General features: G+C 35.7%; 1 protein-coding gene across 2 annotated transcripts in view; it reads left to right on the forward strand.

Moving 5' to 3' along the window:
* Nucleotides 1–26,333, forward strand: part of Fmn2 (formin 2) — a 308,299-nt gene that overhangs the window by 214,690 nt on the left and 67,276 nt on the right. For both annotated transcript variants that reach the window (XM_063240263.1, XM_063240264.1), the window contains one exon: nt 9,506–9,598. In XM_063240263.1, the coding sequence (XP_063096333.1) occupies nt 9,506–9,598 (93 nt within the window). The remainder of the gene's footprint in view (nt 1–9,505; nt 9,599–26,333) is intronic.

Genomic DNA, 26,333 nt, shown 5'->3' on the forward strand with positions numbered 1-26,333 from the left:
CTCTAAATGATAAAGCTGCGTGTATATTTAAGTGTATAAGATAGATAATGATATTACTGAGTTTTGTTGGATCATTGAACAGAACTGTTTGCAGTCTCACTGTTGGAATGTCCATTTTATAAGCTTTAATTTTGTAACTTGAACAATTATTTCTAAAATGACAATATGTAATCCATTAACTAGTGATTTCCTACTGTTTATTTTTTTCTGTAAATCTGTATAACTTGTACCCTTTCTCTGCTTTTTTTTCTTTTTCTCCTTAAATAAAATTTAAAAAAAGAATAATAGGCAATAGGTATGCCCACAGTCATTTTGTGACTTGGGTAAGATCATGGCTCAAAGCTAGATCAACCTTAGACCTGTACTTGTTGCATAGACATTGTAGTAGACGTTTCTCCATGGACCTTTGTTCTGGCAGGGTATACCTGAACCACATGCCATGAGCAGTAAGTTCCATAGTCCTTTTCTTTAAATCTAGAATTGCTTCCTACTAAAAGTCAGGGACATTTGTAGCATAAAAACATACAATTTATAAGTTCTTATTTTAAGAAATATTTTAATTAAAAAGTAAGTAAGAACCAGAATTGTTTAAGTTACAATGTGCTTTAGATATGGAATATCAAAGAGTGGGAGACATGCTATGTCAATAATACAGTGCTTGAGTTTCTCTTTATATGACATTTCTGTAATATGCCACTTTTGGTTTCATTATGTAGATGTATGTCTCAGGTAATGTAAGTGTTTAAATTATTGTATCAAATGTTCATTATTACTTTCTTGTTTAATACAATGGAGCCGTATTTTCACTGCATGTAATATTCGTTGCTGGAATTATTAATATTTATCAAGCATGGCTTGGTTGAACCTGGTTCTGTTTAAGTCAACAGAATTTATCCAAATATGTTCTCTTAAAATACAGTGAACTCAGAACTGGCATTTATTGAGCTCTTTTTATTGCCAAGATATTTTCCTTGATGCCTGGAAGGAAAAGATGAACGATAAAAGATTCTTGTACTTAAAGAATTCACCCCATATGTAGTTGAAGAGCAAAGTGTACAAACATGATTGCACCACAGTATAATAACACGAATCAAAGTAGAAGGTGGGCATGAGCCTAAGTTTACCTAATTGCTTAGAGAGGGCTGAAGTTAGATGTTAGCATTAGAACTGAGTCATGAATTATGAATCCTTTACCAGGTGAAAAATACTCTGGAAAGGAAATTTGAATAGATAGATCACCAACTTCAGTAGAACTGGATTGCTGCATTTTGGAATTTCAAGAAATCCTACATAACTCAAATACTGGCTGAGTCCAGGGAAGTAAAAAGTGATAAAACTATAGAGATCTATTGTGGTTAGATCATGAAGCCTTATATGGGCAAGGTGTTTTGTGTGTGTATGGTGGTAGCCAGAAGATAGATAATATTTCAGGTAAAGGAAATGTTCAAAGGCCCAGCTTTCTTAGAACACCATGAGTGTGATATGAGGGCAAACGTTTCTGAGCAGGGAAGCTCTACATGTTGTAGGAAGTGTTCACCTTTTACCCAAGGCACTATCTAGCCACTGAAGGAGTATATTCAAGGAACTGAAGTGATATGATTTATGTTTTGAAATGTTGCTTGGGGAAGCATAAAATTTGTGGTGCTGTTTAGGAAGGAGCTTAAGATGAAAGTGATTTGACCTACAAGACAGAAAGAACTAATCTTTCTAATTTTAGGTGCAGTAAGGATAATGGAGAGTAGCATTTTAGAATTTTCTATATTCTAGTAAGATGTAAGTGCATACTTACATGGAACCATGGATGTTTATCCTGTTTGCAAGCATCATCAGTTGTGTACGGAGCATGACAAGAAGTTAAGTATCCTTTTATAGGAATGATTAAACAGCAAGATAAAAGGTCATTATATTTTTTTTGTTCATTGCAACTTTTAAATTTAAATCTCTACATGGAAATGAAAATTTTACAGATTGGGTAGATATCAGGTAGTGTCATACAATTTGCAGTGTTTAAACCAGATCAAACATATTCATTTCAAATGTCATTTCTTTCCAATAAAAGTATTTGGAATATTTTTTTCTGGATTTTTGAGAGGAACAGTACATGATGGTCTGTAGTCACACTAGTGTATAATAGCACACCAGCGTGTCTCACTCCTGTCTTAACTACAACTTAGTTCCCAATGGTAACTCTTCCTCCAGCCTTCACTCTCCCAAGCCTCTGGTGGCAACCATTCCAATTTGAAATTCTGCAAAGATTACACATAGGAGTGAGATCATTTATTACGGTGTTCACTTTGAAAATTTCTTTCCATTGAACACTACAACTGTTAACACCTGGTATCTTACATAACCCCTCAGCTCTGTTTAGCCTTGTTTTGAGACATAAACTATCAAATCAAAACAAATACAATGTAGGGCAATGAAATGCCCGCCATGTTTAAACTGAGATATCGTGGAATTTGTGTGTGGTAACTCTGCCCTCTTCCCTTATATTTATGTGATAACTGTTTTGAGGTTACTCAATAGACACTTAATTGTTAGACATAAGGTTTTTCTGAAATCCATCTTTTGTATGCCATGGCCTAAATAAATAATATGCTTTTACCACTGGCAAGACTAAAATATTTTGAGTATTTCCCAGAAGTTTTACAGAATTTGTGTTTATTTATTCATTGTTATTTCCATGACTGGCGGCACACTTTGGCAGGACAATCATTCTGTGTTATTGTCCTAATTCACCAAGACAGTAACAGATTTCTTATCAATTCTTGGGTCTTTGATTCATTACTTATTCTTTCCTCACTGCACTGTACTTTGTGTTATACACTGAACTACAGAAACTGTTGTCACTATTTGCCAAGTTGAAGCACATATAATTTCAACCCCTGTCTTAGTTGACGTCTCTGTTGCATCTGACTCATGCTTTGTAACACACTTACCAGTTAACTCCCTAGCCCCTCTTTATGATTTTCCTCATAGTGTCTAACAGTTCTTCCTAAGTCTCCTTTACCCATAGCCTGTCTCTCTGCTGCTTCATAAAAGTTAGTATTCCCCAACCTCGACACACATCTTTTGTCTCTGTCTATGCTTAGCATATGTATTTAGAAATTCTGTCTTACTGATCACAGTGCTTGATGGAAAACTGCGCCTATGTGTTCCACTGACATCTCAAACTCAGTAAATTCAATACCAAGTTCCTTTCTTTCTCTGAAATCTACTCTCCTGCATTTTCTGTCCCCAGACCATCAAGCTTTAGATCCTGTTTGCATTGTACATCCCTATCCATTTTACTCCTCAGTGTGCATGAGAATCATCATAGTAACTTTTATGGGTCTTTACATTAGAGATTAATTTTCTAAAAGGCTTGGGTGGAGCCCTGGCAGAACATTCTTGAAGGACTTTTCAGTTGAGTACGAGATTTGCCTCTTCATGGAGAACCACTCAATTCTAGACAGTTGCCTCCCTCTGCTAATTTTAACCTCTAAATATTTCTTTTTTTTATCTCTAAAAACTTTTGAGTTGATGCTTTTTTTGTCTTTGTGTGGCTTTGCTTTCGTCAATGCATTTACTTGTAAGAGAGAGGTGGTAAGACCAGACAGCATCCTTTTGCTGTCATGTGTGGTTTTTAATTTTAAAAATGTTCATTTTTATTTGTATTTCATAACTATGAATTGCCAAGTATAGTTTCTTAATCTTTCCCAATATACCACACATACTTAGTCACAAACAAGGTCTCATAAGAAGTCTTCAGTTTTTTAACTGGGAACATGCCATCCACGTTATATCACAAAGTAATAATAATTTCTAGATTATGGTTATTTTTATTGTGTAAATGTTATTCATGATTTGCACAAATACTTGTAGTAATCCATTTAAATGAAAAATAAATTGTGAGAATCGTTTTCTAGTGGGATAGTATTAGGTAATACTAACATAGCATTATATTAAGATAGTATTATGTGTAACACATTATGTACTTAAATTTAGGTTCTATGAATTTAGTCATTATTTTTCTTCCAAAACATCTTTACTCCTTAAATATAATCTTTTTATTTTTAAGATAAACCAGAATTTTTAAAAGAATACCCAGCAGTATGTGTATGTGGCTGTATAGCAACTCTTAATTTTTAACTTGTTTATATCATTCCTATTGTCATTTTATGTGCTACACAAAATAACATACAAGTTTTCTATTGTTGTAATGATATTGTGATATTTTATTAGTGTATGTTCACAGTGTGGAATAGTGCTCTTTGTTTTGGGGAATTGGTAAATACATATCATTTTTTATTCCTTACTCTGTGTCATTACCTCTTCCATCTCTATTCTTGTGTATTTTGTTTTGCTTTTTGCTATCAAGCTGTGGCATGAAGAGAATTGGGTTTTCTCAAATCATTATTCAGGTACTGGAGATGCAGGGCAGCATTTTATTTGGTGGTGCAGGTTTAGCAGGTGATATTCAGGTCTAAAACTAATGGTGGAGTCTGTGGCAACCACTACCCCTGGGTAGCAGAGGTAGCAGCTTTGTCTAGTGGGTCATTCCATGGATTGTTTTTTGTGTGTTTTGGTAATTTTTATTTTGTTTTTCTGGTAATCATTGCTGGATACCAAGTGATGGGTCTAATCTCTGCACTGATATGGGTTTCATCAGCATCTGATGGCCTGCATTGATCTACTTTAAGTAGCTACAATGGTTGTCTTTGGAAAGTGATAAAATATAATATAAAAACAGATTTATGTGGGGAACACTTTAGTTTTGGAAGAAGGACTTTTCTGGTCTAATTAAACTTGTTTTTTTGTCCTTTGTGCCTGTTCTATGGCTCCTCTCATACTTGTTGAAGTAGGTTTATAGATACCAGTGAAACCTTCTGCAAGCTCATAGGAAAGCAATTACTCCAAACTGTGATTAACATTGATTGCGCTTGGAAATTTATATAAATTACAACTAGAGTATTCCAGTTCCCTAAAACAATAACCAGACCTCTGATGATCACGGTTCATTTGAGGAAGTGGTATGTGATATTCTCCTTTTATCTGACAGTGATAAGGTAATGTTTGCTCTGCTCCATGATGTTCCACTCTGTGGATGGAATTAGTGTGGGGGTCCATTTTCCAGGGGGAATAGCTGAGAGAGTTTTGCTTCCTCTTTCCTTGGCTACGTTTTCCTTTGTGTTTCAAAGCTTGGTGCGTGCTTTCCAATATTACTTCTTTAACACAATGCAAAATCTTTTTGGCTTAGAAAACTCTTTAAATTAAACAAAAGTTGACATGATTGAAATTACTCAGTTATGCCAGCAGTCTCCTAAAAACGTCTTTTAATATTTGGATTTGACTGTATTGCAAGTTTTCCAGGAACTCTTTCTTTGGTCTGTTTTTAATAATGCTTCTAAATGACCCTTCAAGCTTGTACAATTATAGTGTTTGGTATTTTTTTAAAAATTTGTGTAGTCACATACCAGTTTTAAAAATGATAAGCATGAGCCAGGACAATATGTTGCACAACGTGATGTGCTACAGTTAAGAGAAGAATGGGATCCAATCTTTTAAAGAAATGCATTTATTCTTTATATGTTATCCCATAACGTTGAACACATTCATATGCAGTACGGAATATGTAAAAGTTTACATGAGAACTATACACATATAAGAATATATAATCTCTAGAACTAGACCTGTTATTTTTATTTTTAACCAACAGACCTTTCCTGTTATTATAGTAAATAAGGAAATCAACAACCACCCACAAATAATAATATACAGGGAAAAGCTGTGGAAATTTGAGTTTTGGTACACTATTTGACGTCACAGTCACCCTCCTCTGGAGATTTAATATACAAGCTAAGAAAATTCATGCTCTTGGCACACTGAAAGCACTTTCTTTCATGCAAAGTTTTTAGTACTTCTGTATTTCAGATACTAGACATATGGAGATGAATAGGGTAGCCCTGGGCTTCAAAGAATGTAAATGGCAATCAGGGACAAAGGTCCACAAATGAATAAATGCAATGAGACAATGTCATTAACAACTGTCATATTTTTATGAGCCCCTGAAAGCCAGATCAGTGTTTAGCATTTACAGTTGAAAACATTTAAATTTTTAGCATTTAAAGTTTAGTGGCTCAAATAATTTAAGAAACTAGCCCAAGATTACATAGCTATTAGTAGAATTAGACTTGGATTCTAGTCCATTTTACCTGAGCTTTGCTGTTATTTCACATCATTCACATGTTCTGTAGAAAAAGGAGTGACAGAGTTGAGAGAGAGTCATCCTTTGTAGCGTAGGGTGGGAGTTCAATCAGAAAACAAATTAAGCCCACCATCAATAGTTCAGATCTTCAATGAGTTCGGAACTCATTGAAGATCTGAACTATTGATGGTGGGCTTAATTTTGTTTTTACTTATTTTATAATTACACACATTTTCTGTGTCTATTCCTGGAGTGTTTCAAAGCAACCTCCAGATATATATTGCACAGCCAATGTACTGTACAGAGTTTTCCACTCAGTATGTGGTAGGGAAATCTAATGAACAGAGCAGCATAGGAAGAAAGATGTGGATGGACATTGATGGAAACACTCAGATAATGAGAAACACTTCTCTTCTAGATTAAAATTCTATTTGACCCCCAGTAAGTATAAGAAGTTGTACTATGTAAGGTAAAAGGGAAAGACAGAAGAACTGTTTTTATGCTTGGATTTATATTAAAAATGTATTTCATATGAATGGACCAAGGAGATTTTAAAAATTAACTACCATTTTTTGTGTACCTATTTTCAAGTTCAGTTTCAGGAATTTTTAAATACATTTTGCTCAGTTTCACATTAACATTAGAGATTTCATTAATCTCATTGTGGGATGGAGCAGCTAAGGTCTGCAGAGGTGAGCTAATTAATTCCCATCCCAAGGTGCATTTCTGGATGATTGGAGTAGAATTTAAACTTTGCTAGATCCCAAAATCTAGAATATTTGCACTTCTATGGCTATTTATCCTGTCACTCAGCCTTACAACAACAATGTATTACCTGTGTCAGCATGAGAGATAAAAATGAGAATGTGATTTCTTCACAAGGAGTTACTTTAGAAGGACACAACAGAAACAATTACAAATATTTTAGTATAGTGTAGTATCCAATATCCAAACCCACTTCCTTAACTTATGAGCTCAGCAAATCTGGGCACACTCTTTGGGCTGTACTTTTTTTTTGAGGTAAAGTAAACTTATTAATAATGTACTTCCAAGGAGTTTTACGAGGATTGAATGGGACAGTACATGGAAAGCACTTAGAAACTGTCCTCAGCACATAAAATTGCTCCATAAGGAATTGATTAACTCTGTGCATACAGGGTGCAGTGGGATCACAGAGGAGAGATGCCCAGGTCTGTCTGGGGGCAGGTGACAGCTATGGGGGAAAGCAGAGGGCACAGGGTGGTCAGGGATGTCTCTCAGGGACAGTAAAATCTGAGTTAAGTTTTACACATATAATGGGAATTGGCAGTGTAAAGGTGAGGGTAAAAAATTATTTTAAGCATAGACAGTGGCATGAGCAAGGGTATGGAGATGACAGTTTGCATTTGTCTGCACAAATTATCACAGATAAATAAGTGCTTTGAATACTTGTTAACAACTACATTGTAGAAAGCATAGTAGTTCATATTGCAGACATTGAAAGTGTTCTTGTTCCTTTAATAAAAAAGGATAACAGAGATTGCAGAAGTTACTGAAAAGCTTTAGGCAATTTGTCCAGTCTTGCCTGGATAGCTTTCCGAGCTATGAGGACCACCATAGGTCTTTATAATTGGAGCTGGGAAGCCCAGGTGAGTGTTTACGGCAGCCCAGGTGGAAGGATGAGTGTGTTGGTGCCACAATAGACCAAGAATTGAGTGAACTAGGCCAATTGAAGAAATGTTTAACAGTGCAAGAATTTTGGAGTAAAGAAAGTGACTCAAGCACAACTCTCCTGTTTTGGCCTGAGTTTTTTAGGTTGGGTAGTAGTACCAACAAAGGAAACAGTGGTGGTGAGTGTTTAGTGAAGGTAGTGACAGTCCTGTGTTGAAAATAGGATTTGACATGGGCAGAAGTGTAAAGCATGTCTAGGGTAATAAGATAGCTGAGCTGAGGGTATGGATTGGGCAATCTCTGGCTTCTGAGGCACAAGATAGTGCCTGGGAAGGAGAGCTTTAAATGTGCATGGCCTTAGATTTTACTAAGCCAAACTTTCTCTTACCTTGGAAGGAGAAAATGTGTGTAAACCATGCAGCCCTCCCACACTCCCCTGCTTAGACAACTTAATGATGTTGGGCTGGGTGGGTAGGAGGAAAACACAGTTTTACAAAGAAAAGAAAACGAGTTACAGAACTTAAGTACGAAGTCTTGTGGAATTGGCAGCCTTACCTTAAGCATTTGCATTTAGTCTGCACAAACTGAGTACATTTTCTTGAGTCAAATATGGGTCTGACCAGTTTTGGTTTCAAATGTATATATATATATTTTTTAAGTATTAGGATTTGAACCCAGGGCCTTTGTAGGGAGCTGCAACCCGTGCCCCAATTCCTGGACTTTTGTTTGCTTATTGATAGGGTATCTCTAAGTCAATGAGTTGGCCTGGCCTCCTGCCTCAGTCTTCAAGAGTGCTGGGGTTACACACTTGTTTCGCCATGCCCCGCCTCAAATATGTACTGTACTTTTCAATTTTGTGTTCTTTCTTTTCTGAATTAGGTTTCTTGCTATCACCATGATGACAGACATTGCTTCAGAAAATTTTATAAAGATGTTCTGAATTAGCACAAATTGGATCTGTAGGTTACTTAAAATATTTATGATGTCACAGACATGCTAGGAACATTAACTTGGATATCAGATAAAGATTTTAGCTATCACTCTGTTTCTATAGTGTACATGGACCTTTGAAAAAATTAGTGATTTATTTGAACCTTACCTTTCTTAGCTGTGAGGGTAATAATGCCTCTTAGTGGCATATTCTAAGTGTTAAATTATAGATACTAAGAAATACAAAGCTCTTGGCAGACAATAAATGCATTATAATTATTGGTTGTTATTCTAATATTACCAGCATTATTGGTTTTTGTTATTTTTCAGAAATTTGGGATTTAGAGATAAACTTGTGTTAGAAGTCAGTTCCATATGATGGCCATACTAAGTACTAAGCACTCTGATATTATATATCTATTTTCAATTTTATTCGCATCCTTGGACTGGGAGTTCTAGTAGCACACCCATTTTATAGATGAAGAGCCTGAAGTTCAGAGGTTTGTCAAGTGACCAATTTGGAAGTGAGAAAGCTATATAGATTGTGAACAATTGTTTTTCACCATTTGCTAAAAGGAAACCTTGACTGTAGACTTCTCATGCTTCCAAAATATATGTGCCACATATGTCAGTTCAGGTGGTTAGCGAGATTTTCTAACATTAGCTAATACGTTTGTAAAATTGCTTTAAGGCTCCACTCGCAGCATGACACTGAACAATGTGCCTGTCTCATTGCAGCCTGTGAGACCGAAGCGGGAAAAGTGTACCAGGTTTCCTCTGAAGAGCACATGCAGCCTTTCAAAGAAAACATGGAACAGTTCATTGTTCAAGGTAAAGTTCAAAGAGATATTTTGTTTTCCTTCCTCTGCTACGGAAAGGTCGAAGGCATTTTTAAAACTACACATGGATTTGAAAGGGATTGTTCTAACATTACAAACGAGACCCGATTGGGTTTAATCATGAGTCACAGAGCTGTGAGAGGCTAGCAATTTGTTAAACAGGCTGTGCTATAGATAATGTTCCTATTATTGTTGCTTTTTATTGCATGACGGTAAATACGCTAGATAGCAATTAAAGTAGCTCCTACTTCTAAAGATATTAAATTCCTGGGTTTTATGTTATAGTACATTAGATATTCTCTTCAGTTTTGACTATACTTATGATCTCAGTTCAAATCTAGTATTTGTTTAGCTTGTCAAAACATTGTACCCAAAGGACAAAAGCACAGGGATGTTTTTTTAAAATCTCAGAACATTATTTGCTGTTTTTTATAGGATACACTAATACCTCTAGATATTTAACACCTTTCTTCCAAAGCTTACAACCTTTATAAATATCATCTCATTGACATGTCCTACGTTCCTGAGATAAACAGGAATGAAACATTTCAGAAGATACTAAAAACATGATTTTTTTTTTAAAGAGGGAAAAATCTACTAAAAGCCCTGCTGTTTGAAGTCATTGAAACTTACAGTTATATCAAAGCCTTTACTACTCAAAACATTTCAGCTCTGGAATGTTCCATCTCATCTGAAGATCAGATCTGTATCGTGCCACGCTCTGGGAAAGTTCCTGCTCTTTCAGAAACTCTCCTAGAGGCTGACATGGCTTGAGTCTGAGGCCAACTAGCACTCTAGAGGTTGGCTCCATCCTCTGTGTATAGGCTCTGATTTTTATAGTTTATTTAAGTGTCATTAATGATGATTTACAATGAATGAGTCATGTTACAATTGGATTAAACATAAGCACAGCTTTTTTTAGATGGGAAAAAACTATTTAATCATGTAAGATAATCATGAAGATTGAAACAGAACTCTGTTGAGGTTCATAAATCAAAGTGATTGTCATTTTCAAATGTAGCACTGCTGGTAGAAAACATACTGACTCCTAAAAAGACTTTTGACCAAAATCCGTAGTCCTGTAGTTATGTACCATAGGAACTTGTAAACTCATTTTGTTGTTAGTGATGAATAAAACTGAATCTTGATTTTTTTTCACCCTCTGGAACATTCACTTGTGTCTTGTGAGAAAGAATACTTAGTTCTAGAATTTACTCAAAAAGAAATCAAGCAGTTTGCTGGATTGCACATCCAAAATAAAACAAATGTTTACACCCAAAAGATAACAAACGTTATGCAAAATGTTATGCACATTGATATGCACATTATATGGTTTATTTTATGAACTTGTATTTTCATAGGCCAAGTTTTGAGGGTCTTTTTGTTTTGTTTGCTTGTTTTTGTTTTTGTTTTTTGTGTCTCACTATGTAGTGCAGGGTGCCCTTAACCTCACTATTTAGACTAGACTGATCTTGAACTCATGACAATTTCCTTGACTCAGCCTTCTGAGTACTGGGATTATAGGCATGCACCACCACGTCTGGCTGAGGTTATCTTTTTAATGACTGAATCTTTGTCATTTTATAGAAATAAACAGTGAAATTATATTTGGTAATCTGTTTGGAGTTTAGAAACTATGCTTCTACACGAAAGATGCCCAGCGATAAATGATGTGTTTGAGGATCATTTCTGAAGAGTCAGTGATCAGAGTACTTGGGGTTTGTTTAGTATTTGACACATAGAACAGATAGGGTTGCCCAGTCATATTAAATGGATAATTATCTCCTTAAATTTTAAATTATTTCCCAAAAGATCATTTAACCTATTATTATGAAATTCAGATATCAGCAATTTTACACTTCTCTATATATTAAATAAAATCCTTGTGTTGCAAGGATAATAATTTACTTTTTGTTTCATGTGTATTATAAGTAAGTAATGTATTATTTGTAAATAAAGCTAATGCATTAATTAGCTTTTAGTGGCCAGGACAAAATGTCTGGCATTAACATTTTAAGAGAAAAGAGATTAGACTTGGCTCATGGTTTCAGAAGTTTCAGGCTCTGGTTGATCGGCTCCATGGTGAAAACATCAGGGCAGAAGAAATGGCAGAGTCACATTGCTCATTTCCTAGTAGCCTGGAAATAGTACCATAGAGGAGAAGGGCGCTTGAAAGGAAGGGGCCAGGGGCCAGATAATATCCCCAGAGTCACACCTCCAGTACCCACCCAGACATACCCTGAAGTGTGCTTTATTCTTCCCCAGGAAGCCCTCAAACTAGTCAACAGTTAATCATCACAGTGCCGCGCCTTTTTTAACACTAGTTTGAACAAGATGAGTTTCTTCACAGTTCTTCTACCACTTCTGATTGCCTTTTTGATTTATTGTCTAGTTCTACTCAAATGTTCCACGACTATGTGTTGATTAGAAATATTTATTGCCGGAGATGTAGTAGAGTGCATGTTTACCTTGTGTAGGGCTCTAGGTTCTACCCCTGGCACCATGCTCATATGCACAGCATTTGTTTTGTTTTCTATGTGGCCGTGTGTTCTTTTGGATATATATTACAGCAGCGTGTAAGAAAAAGTATATGTCTTAATGGGTTTTACATTCTGGATTATCTGATAGACAGATGATAGCAACGTAAACCACAACAGAAAATCCTTTAGAAAAGCACATTGGTTAATTCTAAATGTACAGTTAAAAAGTTTTAAGTATCTGTCTCTTAAAATAAATTTCTATGAAAGCAATTTTTGCCCATATTTCTGCTAGTTATGAAAATCAGATTTATAAACTGAACAACATACCACCTTAGTACAAATGAAGTGTGTTAAATCTTTGCTTGTATTCAGATTTTATCAGTAATAAAAGACCACCCTTACATCAACCTCTGCATTCAGATTAGCATCTAGAGGCTGGTTCTTGTTTTCACATATCCAGTTTTCTATGTGTTTCATTCTCAAAATCTAAAATCTGTCAACCAACCCACGAAACAGGCTACCTCTAACATTGGCTGAGAGTTCTTATTGCATTAAATCCCACAGCATAGCAGGAACACCTCCCATCCTTGTAATTCAGCTATTGTGTGGTTTGTGCACCACATTCTAATGATGATTGTGGATTTCATCTAGCCCTGAAACCCACTGATTCATCCAATTTTTTTCCTCCCTGTTTTCCTTGTTCTACTCAAGCCAAGATTTCATGGTCTCTGTTTAAACATCCCTTTCCTGGAGAATGTCCCTTATTTCTTGTCTAGAATAGGCAGGTTTCATGGATTTAGTCCTGCCTCTGCAAGACATTCATTGTTTGTAAGGTCAATAGAAGAGCTAAGTTGAGACAAACTGGACCATCCGGTAGGAGACCACTTAGAAGATAGTTCTGGTAGCCTGTTAGGGAAATGTGACATGAGGAGCCTTGTGTTGAGGAAGAGGTGATGAGAGAGTGGACTTAAGGATGTCTTATAAGGCAGAATCAAATGGACGTGGATGATAGTTACATATCCAGACTTCATAGCTGAGTGACAGGGAGAGTGATATTACTAATCACTGAGATGAATGCAGGTTGAATACCCCATATCCCTAATGGCTGGGACCAGAAGTACTTCTGATTTTGGAATCTTTATGTAGAATTTACCTGCTGAGCATCCTAATATGATAAATCCAGAAGTTCCACACCTCAACTGTTTCAGAGTTTGGAGCACTTTCTGTTTGCAAGATTTTAGATTAGAGATGCTCCAGCTGTATCAGAAAATATGTGAGGGGTCAACATGATCACTTATGAATAAATACATCAATGTACACGTGCCATTGGAAGATAGAGATAATGAACCCAGCATAGAGATCTGCAATAGAGGATTAGACACCAAAAGATGATTGTATAGTAGAGGTAGTCAACATTGGAAGAAAAGAGTGAGGAGGGCTAGGGATAGTATTTTGGAGGAGAATAACATCCACTAGGATGGACAGAGAAAAGCACTTGCATGTGTAAATAGGCAGGAGGGAAACGGAGAGAGGCTGGTGTGGTAAAAGTTTGAATTGGAAAGAGTTTTAGGAAAAAGGAATGACCATAGTAGTGTGTGTTCAAATGGACTGAACAATATCTAGGACTGTGCGCATAAAATGAGCTCCTTGGTAATCTGAATAGAGTACGTGTCTTGGGGTTGACACAACCTAAGCTAATACTCTGAGCTTTAATATTTTAGATAAGTGAGGAAGCAAAATGACACCACTCTGCAGCAGTTTTTAAAGTTATTGTGTTGTTGAGAGACAACTATAACTGAAGCCTAAGTGTTTGACCTATTTAATCAAAGTGACTACAATTTGCTTATCATTATTTTAAGTCATTATATGTGATGAATTTGATTTGATGCATTTGTGATGAAGAAGACTAATTTTTAATCTCCAAATTGTTGTTTAGCACTTATTTGTATGTTCTGTTAAAATTTTTGGAACCCTTTTCAAAGTAATATAAGAAACAGGAAATAAAAAGATGAAATTAAGTGCATGTACTAGGAAACCTCATGATTTCTCCCAGAACTCAGCATACTTTTTTCTTTTCTCGTTGCTTTCTTTATTTCTGAATCTAAGTTGTGTCCTAAACACAGTGTGCATGCACAGCCATATTGTTGTCACCAAGTTATGGAAGGACCTTCGACGTATTGAATTTCTATTATATATTTATCTGCTTGTGCTGCGGTCACTGGGAAAGAAGTAGGAGTCAGTTTCTCTTGTTGGCTTTTGCTGCGTTTTTTACACACATGCTATATTATGCATTTTAAAACCTAATAAAAGAGGAAGTGTCTCTACCCACACTAATAAACGAAGTCCCTATTGTGATTTTATAAATCAAAAACAGCTAATGTGCTTTTTCAAGACCCTCACTTCCTTTTTTCCCAAACATTTCTTCCATAAAGTAAGTGTAGTAAATTGAAGCTGAACAATTCCTGCGGGGAAATAGAACCAAGATGAAAATGCATAAATCTGTAATCACATACTTATAATTAGAAGGATGTTGACATCTCAAGCCTTCAATATGCAATCTCTACTATTGGTAATACTATACTTGAGGATGAAGAGATGGCGAAAGCAGTGGTGGTTAACTGTGCCAAAGATTGTGAAGTCTACAGAAATGAGGATCTCATACCAGGAATGCATCCATAGCGCCCTGTGAGAAACGCTCCGTCTTCAGCGCAGTGTGACCATATTCGGTGTTGTTCTTATTTCTGTTTCTGAAAATAACATATAAAATTTTTTGCAGTTATGAAAAAGGCACATGTGATTCTTTTAAAGCAATCTTGCATTGACCATTTGCAGTTGAAAAATAAGCATCACTGTCTTTTAAACAATTGTTTGTATTCATCATCTATGTGATAATGTAATGACTATTAAATCTTCACACTATTATACTATGCTAAAGAGTTAACAGAAGCCCATTGGTACTCTATGTGATTTTAATTTCATAACTCTTTGGGGGCAGTCCAAGTAGACACAACTACCCCCATTTCACAGTGAGAAAAGCGAGACTCAGAGAGCTCCCTGATTAACTGACTAAAATCACACAATGGATGGTAAAGTCATACTGGAATTAAGGCCCTCTAAATGAACTGGGGAACTGTATTTTATTTTCAGTTAAAAACTATAATAAAATAATAAGAACCCAGAAAAGAGAAGATAAAGCAATTATGTAATATCAGGTGGTAGAAACTATAAATGTCATGTGAGATATTTGATTATGCAAAAAATTTTCCCAACAATAAGACTGAAAAGTAGAAAAACTTTTCTTCAAACACAGTACACATGTATGCACCATTCACCAAATAGACCAAGCCCTTCCCAAATCAATTGATAAGTGGTGATTCCATTGTACCTTTTCTGCCACTGTTAATATTTGAGAAGCAAGAATTTGAAGTAATTGTTCTACAAAGAATATTTTGCATTGCCCCTTCTCCGGAGTGTTCGGTTTCCATTATCCACAATCCTTCATTCTGCAGTGTGGATGGGAATTGATCTAAGAGCCTCTGAGGAGTGAGGGAGAATCCATTCCACACAGGAGCCCCTAACAACTGCCCATCTACCAACTCTACAGTCATAACTCCGCAGTGCCTCCCAAGCTGTCTCTTTAGCACCTAGTAATAACGAGCTCCAATAAAGATTTAGTTCACCAATGAAAGAATGGAGAAATGACTGCCATGTCCACTCATGGTCCCCAGTTTGTGGGGCTCTTATTCCTTCATATGTGAGTGTTGTTACCACTCATATGGTTGTCCAGGACCCGAAGCTTGGCCTGATTCTATATTTCTTGGTGAATGAGAAATGGAAATGTTCAAGTACTTCATGCCTGTATTAAAACATTCAGGAATATAGCAGAACATAAGTTTTCATACTCTTACTTTCCTCTGTTTTCAGAGATAATTTATATGTATAAGCACACACACACACACACACACACACACACATATATACTTGTTTTTATGTGTACTTCAATAGTAGATATATGTTCTGTTTGAATCTGTGACTCTTGCTTTTTAATTTTTATTGTGAAATATTTTTATTGTGAATAGTTTCTATTGCAAAATATTTTTATTTGTTTTATATTAGTGTAAATACATATGCTTGTGTATATATAAGTATGTGCATACCTATATATCCATACAACATAAATCTTATACATAGTTTATACTCACTTCATGTTTAATAAAAATATAGTATTTTATCACTTATCCTGTCTACCTTATATAGTTGACTTACTATTTGCTTTGGTTGCATTTTATAGAGCCATTGTTACCATGAACACTGAATTAGGGAGTATTGAACTATTACTCCTGTGCGTAAATGCAGGGTTCAGTTCTTGCAAGACTGTGACTACATTTTTGTCAACTGATTAATACATATTTTGTATTATATGTTTCCACTTCTGCACAAAGTCTTTTTGAGTCTTCTTGCTATTTTTCTATTTTTTCCTATTGATGTATCTTTTACACATTTTTAGGAAATAATGATACTAAATGTTGCCATGTTCCCCACTTTGGAGCTTGTCTTTTTATTCTTCTTCTGCTGAGTATTGATAAAAATAACTTTAAGTTCTGTGTAGTGACATTTATTACTCTTTTCTTTGATTATGCATAATTTTGTCATATTCAAGAAATTCTTCCCAATTGCAAATTTATAAAGATATGATCCTTTGTTTTCCTGTAAACATTACATAGTTTTGCTTTCACAGAAAACATGTAAATGTTTTCCATAGGTTTTCAATTTTCCTAAATGTGATTTTTATTTGTGGCCTGCAATACAAATCTGCCTTTTGTCATATACTTTGCAGATGCTCGGCACCGTGACATGAACCAGCCATCTTCTCTCTGTTGTACAGTACCATCCCTGTCAAGTGGACAGTGTCCGTATTCTTCTTGGGTTTTCTGTCTACTATCTCATTGGCCTATTTGCATTATTTATTCTCTGCATTTATTCTATATTACTGCATTATTTACTGTAGGTATCTAAGATATCTGGGAATGTGGAAAGCCTAGACCTCCACCTTAAAGTTACCTCTTCTACTTGGTAATTTATCCTGCTATAATTCTAGAATTAAGTTGTCAGGCTCCACCAAAATAAATGTTAGGATATTAACACAATGCATAAATACTGTGTATGATTCAGAGCATGAAGAATGATATCTTCTATGAACATGGTATGTTTTAATATCTCTTTTAATGTCTACCTAAAAATTTTAGAGTTTTCTGTAGTTTTTCACATTTTTTGTACATACAGACTTAAGGATCCTAGTGTTTTTGCTGTCATATAGTTTGTGAATTACATTTATTTTTGATTATGTCTAAAAATTTATGGTATAAATTGATTACATCCTATAATTTTGTTGAACTCTTTTACTAATTTTCCTAGGAATTTTGGGTATTTTTAGGCTTTGTCTGTAAATATCACTGTAAATCATGACCGTTTTATTTATTTCCTCATTTCTTTTTTCTAGCATTTTTTTCTAAACATAGTGCTGTGGCTGTCCTGTTAGGGTAGTATTGACAGAATTGATAGAAGTTCTTTTTTGCAAAGGGAAAACTAGAACAATAGAAAGAAATATTTTGGTCAACCTTGTAAACCAGTTACCATAAATTAGTTGAAAGTTTTATTCTTGTTTAATTTTTGTTCTCTTCTAGTTTGAAAATCATATTCTTTATATTTATCCCTGTATTGCATAGCTATGGTGTTTTAACAAAATTCTAATTTTTATGAGGCATACAATATAATATCTTAAAATTCGTGCTCTAAGGGGCTGGAGATTTAGCTCAGCGGCATAAGCACCTGCCTTGCAAGCAGGTGGTCATGAGTTCAATCCCTGGCACCGATAAAATAAAAAAAAAAAATTAAAAAAAATATTTTTAAAAAATTCATGCTCTAAATGAAAGTAGTTACTGCAGGGAAGCAAATGAATATATCCATCATTTCACTTAGTTACCCTTGTGTGACAAAAGTGCCTAAAAGATACAGACTGGGAAAATGCTCATCATGCAGTACAGTATTTTTCTCTACGGTCCTTACACTTCATATCTCAGTGTATTCATTACTGCAACTTTGTGTGCTTTCGTACTTTCTCCTCCTGTGCATTTGAGGGATTTTGTTTTGTTTTATTTCATTTTTGCTGTTTTGAAATTCCACCTATATGTGACATCATGCAGTCTTTTCCCTTTGGTCAACACAGTTCTTTATCAAAGTCTGAAGCTGCTATTTTTACTTCTCTTTAAACAGCACAAGCCCTTAGCATAGTGTAACACTATTCTCACCCACTAATATGCCATTGGTTTCCAGTGTTTGTTTCCTATTCTATTTTAAATTCCTACAATATAGAATTCCTTTTTTTAGTTTAAATTTAACAGCACCACTTCCTTGCTCACTATTTCTTCACATTATGCTTGCCTCTTAAGGTTGTTTTTCTGCTCTCTGAACGTTACCCTTTAAATGTTACTTTGGTGTAAACTTTGGACTGTAAATTGTTGTGTGTTTGGAAATATCTTTATATCACACTTGTTTTTGAGAGATAGACTTGCTAATTATGAAATTCTGTGTTCAAAGCAAATTCCTTTCAGCTGTCTGGAAGTCTGATGCTTCTCTTCCCTTGCTGTGCTGACAACTCTCCTTGGGTCAAATTTTGTTTCTTGCTTTCTAATCTAAATTTTTCTCTCAGGCCCTTTTATGTTTTTACATTTCTCATTATGTTTGTTTTGGCTAATCATCAGGAGGCACTACCAACTAAGAATTATTTTAAAATAAATTCTTGCCTTGCTTTTTGGATCACACAGTATGCGCTGGGGCCCAGTGCAGTGTGGTGTCCCAGGGGAAGCTAGGTTTCTCAGGTAAATGGATCCCCTTCTAACCAGGAGCTACCATGATGTGGACATATTGACACAGTGTCTAATTTTAGGGAGGCAATACTTTTCATTTCTTTCAAGGTGTTTCTGGGTACCGTGGAGAATATGAGGCCTATTCAAAATTTTTCTGTGTGACCTTTGAAAAACAGAGTTGCTGGATTTAGTGATACCCCAGAGCAGAGCTGGTTTATACCTCTTTGGAATCCTGCTTCTGTTTGTTTTTATGGCCTCAGAGAATTTTCCTGAGTTTTTTTTATCCAACTCAGCCATGCATTCAATTTCATTTTAGTCCACTTTTTTTTTGACACTCTTTTTTTTGTGAGACTCTTTGGATAGCTGACCCACTGTATTACTGAAAATAGAAGTCTATCTTATTTGTTTATATTAAAGTATCTTTGAAGTCATTTGAGCCAATAAGTTCATCCTAATGATTTTATATTATTTCACTCTAAAAGTGCACCAGAACTTATTTCTTAACTTCTCTACTTATTATTTTTTCCTACCATACTGCTTCCAAAAGTAAAAGATAATAGTGAATAAATGTATATATTTTGCACAGTGCACACCTAAACAGTTCAGCCCTACCTGTTGACCTACTGGGTCAAAAGAGATGCGACCCTTATTGTTGGTGCCTCCTTTTCTCATGTGCTCCTCACCTAATCATTGCTAAGTCCTACCAGTTACCTCACACACACCCACTTCACTCTAATCCCGCTCCATTGGCCTGATTTCAGCTCAGAATAATTTGTTGCTTTTAGGATGCCAACCATTTCCTTTCCCTTATTATTCTCATTCTATTATAATCCAATCACCAAAAACCTCATGATAACCTACACTCTTATGGAAAGAACTGAATTGGCTTAGAAACATGATAGTTAAAAGTATGTGAGTATTGATGAGGATGTAGGTATGTTTAAAATACTACATGTAGCTAATATCCATTAAACTATGATATATGTTACATATTATTTATATATATAATATAATAAATCTAAATTTTTATTCTTTAATCTTAGATTCAGAGTACTTGAATGAGTTCAACCAGAAATATGAATCCTGACCAAATTGTTATCCTCTTGTACCAGAAACCCATATACAGTTCTTAATAACTAATGTGAAACTTTGTAGGTTTTTTTCCTTTTGAAGAAAAGTGAGCTAGCTCACTTTTGATGACCAGCACTTTTAGAATTTTAAGCCTTTTTTCTTGGTATAAACAGGTCTGGCATAATGAACCCTACAAGTTTCTATAGCTACCCATCTTGGTAGTTGTTTAAGAAATACCAGCATGTTGATTGAGAGGAAATACTCAGAACAAATTTAATCATTTAGAATTAACAAATTTTCATATCAATGTCTAAAATCTACCTATTTCTTGGCTTTCTGCTTGAAATGTGTTTCTTTGATACATGTCCTTCCTTTCCCCTTCTCTCCCATCCTCCCTCCCCTTCCCTCTCTCCCCTTCCCTCTCTCCCCTTCCCTCCCTTCCTATTTTCTTCCCTTCCTCCCTTCCTCCCTCCCTTCCTTCCTTCCTGAATAAGCTCCTTTCCTATTTCTCACTGTAGAGATTTGCAGGTGTAAAATTCTTTCAGCATGTAATTGCTTGAGTATTGTCTGTTTATGAAGGACATTTTCTCTGACTATATTCTCAGCTGACAGTTGTGTTAATATGTTTTCTATTACTATGACCAAATACCTGAGATAAGCAATTTAAAAGGAAAATTTTGGCTCATGGATTTAGAGATTTCATTCCGTGATCACTTGATTCTGTTGCTGTGCACCTATGACACCACAGTGCCTCACGGGGGAAGTGTGTGACAGAGTGTTTACCTCAGGGTGACAGGAAAGGAAAGAGACAGAGAGGAGTTAGTGTGGTCCTGCTGTTTCCTCCAAGCTCATCCCCCCCCCCCCCCCCGGTCCAGTGACCTGACATCTTTCCACTAAACGCTGCCTCCTAAAAGCTTAATCTCCTTCCAGTTGCACGATTGAATAGAGACCGAGCCTTACATACATGGATGCTTGGGGGACACTCTTTTACACTGTAGCAACTGGTTGTGTCATTTTTCTGTATCCACACTTTAGGATATTACACTCTTGCTTTTGGTTTGTAAAGTTTCTGATGAGATGCTTGTCCTGGTTTTCAGTCACTGCTGTAACAAGGTACCACAGATTTGGTGGCTTAAAACAACAGTTTTATTACGTTATGACTCTAATGGTCAGAAATCTAAAATTGGGGGAAATGATGGTATTAGCAGCAGATGCATTTCTTTATCTTTTTCTCTGATTCTTCTAAAGAATGCTTGGATTTATGTACACAATAATTTAAATAATGTATGACTCAGTTTGACCTCTTTAAAGCTGTTTTTGACCTTTGCTTAGGCTAATCTAGAGTATTCTTTACACCAGTGACACATCAGTCCTGCTTGGGAGGTGATCTCCCCGCTGGGGTCTCTTATGACAGTCCTATCACAAGTGCTCAAAGATGGATTTCCATTCTGATGCTTCCGACTTCAAACATCTTCTGACACTGAAAAAAACTTGGGATTTGTTCAGCTTATTGTTCCTTGGTAGTTCTTTACTTGAGCTTGTAGAATTTCTGTGCACAGATGCTACTTAACACCCAGGAGAAACTCAAAGAGACCTCAGGGCAGAATATTTCACTTTCTTTGCTGCAAGAATCTTCCTCTCCAGATTGTCATCCCTCAACCTGCAGCAACTTCAACCTCCCAGAGCTCACGTCTATGTTTCCTCAGCTCAGCAAGACTCCTCAGTTTATGTGAACTTTCTGTCTCAGGTCCCATGATTTGGAAATTGTTTTTCAGCAGATATTGAGGATAATTGAAGGCTCCAACAGAGATCAAAGTCCCAAGATACTTGTCCAGTATATAAAAGCTGCACTTGAATATATTTTATCCAGTCTTGCAGCTAATTATAGTAACAGGATGAATTTGATTCCTGGAGAGTTTAGAAGTGTAAGGGTCTTTCCACAACGTTAGATCAAGCTCCCCCAATTCTTGCCTTTGATAATTGTAGTATGACACCAAAAAAGGCCGGACTTGCCTTCTGCACAGCTTTTTTGATAACTGTTTTCCAAGCTATATCTCATATTTTTTCCTTATGTTTTGTTTTTTCTGACATCCTGATCTGTGGTGTGCTTTTGCTTTTGAGCCTTTTTCTTACTAACTTTTCATAACTCTTACTTACTACTTTTTCTAACTGACTTCTCTCTCTGTAGGCAAATGGGTGTTTCCCTTGATTGTCCTCATAAGGAAATTGACAATGTTATGACTTTGGAGTCAGCCTGTACCAATTTAAATCTTGTCTCTTTCATGTAATACTTCTGATATCTTAAGTTTTTGAATTGCCAATTTCCTATTTGTAAAGTGGAATAATTATAATGCATTTCATGTGGAGATTTTATTAGTGTGGGTTATTGTATATAAAAAATTAGAATAGTAACATCAACATCATCTATATTAACATTCCCATCTAGACATATCTATAACAGCTACATAACATAAATTATCTCTCCCCACCATTTTCTTGAAAGAAAAGACTGTATAATATTTATTTATATATGTGAGCCACAACAAAGTGTCTAAAAAATGTACTAGACCCTCAAATGTTGGCTGACATACTGTAATGTTGTTTGTGCCTTTTTTCCCTAAGATAGAAATGCCTTAGCCTTCAAGCATTGTTTTGGCAAATAAGATTAGAAAAGAAAGGAAACACATTAGGAGGAACTTTTTCAGTTTTCAGATTCCATTTTAAGCCATTTTGTGTTTTGATTTTTTGGATTGGCAAGTTGAAATTAGTTGGTTTTGCCTTTAATATTGAAAGCTCAGTCTTAAAACATGCATTTTCCTATTTTTAGTTAAAAGCTCATAGAGATTTTTATTTTATCTGAAGGATCCTACTTTAGTAAGGGAGTATGATCTGCTTCACTGTGATGTGCCTTTTTGTTGTTGTTAGTTTGTTTGTTATTTTAGGTTTTTTTGTACTGGGAACCGAACTCAGTATCTTGGGCTTCCCAGGAGGTGTTTGTGCCACTGAACTACAACCCCACCCTCAACTGTGATATTATTTCATGGTAAAGAAAAGAGAAAGGGATTGTCCTACGTATGCTGTTGTTTCTATGCTGCTTTAGTAAAGACCCATCAGAGATTTGCTTTGCTTTGGTGGAGTCATGTACAGATTTTATATGTGATTGGCTATAAAAGATAAGAGGCGTTAACAATTTTTCTAGTTGAAAATCAGTAACTCTTTGACCTTAGAGTCCACAGAATGTGGAACTCATTTATGAATATAATATTTACCAAGGTCTTTTCCATTTTTGGGTTTAATGTAAAGATTTACTATAAAAAGAAATTTTACTATTACTTTAAAAGTACATAAGGCTGGGTGATTAATAGTGCATGGATTTCCTGTATTACAATGCTCTTGGTCAAAAGCCATATATCAAAATTTTGAAATATCCATTATTTTTTATTGTGTGTTGCTTCAGTTTTTTTGAATAGCAATCGTTAATATATTATGTTTATATATACCTGGATTTCTAGCCACAAATGTGTATAGATTTTAATGTACAAAACTGAAATAACTCTCGGTATGAACTAAAAGTCATCAATTATTTCAAAGACCAAGTTGCAATTTGATATTTCATAGGTATTAGCTTTTGTCTTCCAGGAGTATTCCATTGCATTTATTTTATCATCCTTAAGAACACTTTCAGTGTAAAGAAAGGAATGAATTGGGATTTAGCTTTTTCTTGTTCTATCTAAAGAAAGATATTTGGCTAGTCATACCTTGATATATACAGACTACCTAAATTTATTTGACTTTTGGTTCACTGTCAAAAGGAGAAGTATTTGAAAAGTCACAAAACCAAAGCAATGTATCTGCAGTTAAGTAGCAATTTTAAATGACTCAGAGGAAAGGCTCTGCATCTGTCTAAAAAATAACCCATACTGGCTGCACTTAAAAGCAGTCAAAATGCACATTCATAGCTAATTATAAACAAAAACTAGTTAACACTTTAAATAAAAAGAAAAATAGCAAAAAGATTTAGAGCCTAGACAAACAGATGAAAGGGTTCTGAGTTGCCTTCCATCTGATATTACTCAAATGCAACTCTGTCTCCAATTACCTGGGAATATGTGGTATTCCCTCATGAAAGCTCAAGATGAGAAAGGGCGTCCATTCCGTGCCTCTGCTTACTCAGTCATTTGGAACCAGATCAGCAGAAATATTTCACATTGCAAAAGAGACTGGAGCCAGACGGCGACTACAGGCACTAATCACAGGGTCAAAATAGTATCTTAGTAGGACAGCAACCACCAGGACATATTTGTGGAGACAGAGATTTTGGGGGAGGAAGTATTAAGCTTCTTGAAGAAGACATCACCAAATGCCAAAATACTGAAATAGGATCATTACAATGCTATTTTTAACCAGTTACATGTTAAGTAGAATCAGACCTAAAATAAATACATAGGTGGAGAGAAAAGTAACCAAATAAGTAAGTAAAGATGTGTCCTACGAAGTTTAGTATTTCTTTTATGGTCCCAATTTAAAGGCTTTCTCTGCTCCAAGTTGCATATCTCTACTATTTGAGGTTTGGGGTTTTGTTGTTTTTTTTTTTTTTTTTTTTTTTTTTTGTCTTTTTCCTTTTTATCGGTACCAGGGATCGAACCCAGGACTGCCTGCTTGCAAAGCAGGCACTTATGCTGCTGAGCTAAATCCCCAGCCCGGGTTTGGGGAATCTTGGGGTGACATTATTATGAAAATGACAAATGCAACTTAAATTATTAACTAAGGCTTGTATCTAGAGTTCCCCCAGAACCTCATTACTTTATAATGGAAAGTTTTAAAGGTGGTTGGATTAGGGTGTGAATGTGAATTAAGGGTGTGATTTTGGGATTAAGGAGTGGACAATGGGAGCCCCACCCTGTGTATAGATGGCACCAATCAATAGGCTTGTAGCCTGGATGGAATATGAAAGGACAGAAAGAAGGCGGGCTTGCTGCTTGTTGTTCTGCTGCCTTCAGCCAGCTACACCATGAATTGTTTCTCCTCTTTGTGACCCTCTGCCACACCACCTGCTTTAGAGCCAGCTGACTGTAGCCTGAAACCTCTACAAACTGTGAGCCAAAAATAAACCTTTCTTCCTTTAATTTTGAATGTTCTATATTTTGTCTCAGCAATGAAAATGTAACTAAGACACCCAGTTTGCCTCTGAGAAGTAGCCACTGGCTGATCAAAGTCTCTAGAGTACATTTTTCTCTATAGTTTAAGATCTACTAAATAAAACTTTTGTATTCCCTGGAGATTATCTGTATAAACCACTTTTTACTTTGCCTTTTTTCTTATACTATATCACCCTGTTCTTCCCCTCCACGGTTAAGTGAAGGATTGATTGCTTTATGTCACTGTCTTGATCCCTCAACCCACCCCCACCACTAATTCTCTTTCAGTATACCAAATTAGGGTCCATTTGTTTGGCAGTGGATCTAAAACTTCAAAATACGAATGGTCACTCTAGTATGTTTAGGATAAAAAGGCCTATTTACAGAAGTGTTGCAGACTTTTTAAAACATAATTTTGTATTTCAGCAAGTTTTCGCCAAATTGACAAAAATACCATCTTCTTATAGAAATTTTACTTCCTGCTGTGAGTCTTTAAGAATGTAAAAATTCTGCAATGCCACTAGCCTCTGCTTGTGCTATGTGCCTTGGGAATGTCCGTTTTAGGTTTGTTTAAACAACCGTAGTATTGGATATAGTTGCTTAAGTCTGCAGTCCCAGTTACTAGGAAGGCTGGGCAGGAAGATCACTTGAGCCCAGGAGTTTGGGGGCAGCCTGGCAGCATAGCATAACCCATCTGATAACAGAAAACAAAAAGAAAAACAACAATATACAAATTAAATAGCAAGACGAAAAAAGCTATTAAATATATTTTATAGTTATTGCCAGATTTTATAGTGATTTAGGGCCATAATTTCTCTGTAGTGATAAAGACACTAATTTTAACAGAGCGTGTGTCTTAATTCTGCTTCTAGATTCGGTATAGAAGAATTAAATGAATTTATGGTGCTTCTATCATGGAAGACCTGTCACATTTTGCAAGCAATGTGTTCCTATCATTTTTAGTAGTCATAGCGATGTGGAAATGACAGGAAGAACAAGCAAAGTATTGCTCTGCATCAGGTGATCTACCCATTATTTTATTAGATGATGAAGCAACTCCAGGAAAAAGAATTACCTGCTTTAATGACCAAGAAAAGGCATTTCACCAAAGTAATGGTCACAGTTATTAAAGTCTACATGCTCGTGGCTTAACCAGAATTCAAATTCAGGTT

The sequence above is a fragment of the Cavia porcellus genome, unplaced genomic scaffold, assembly GCF_034190915.1.
Source record: "Cavia porcellus strain 051 isolate PalLab524CR breed Dunkin Hartley unplaced genomic scaffold, mCavPor4.1 scaffold_29, whole genome shotgun sequence".
Lineage (NCBI taxonomy): Eukaryota > Metazoa > Chordata > Mammalia > Rodentia > Caviidae > Cavia > Cavia porcellus.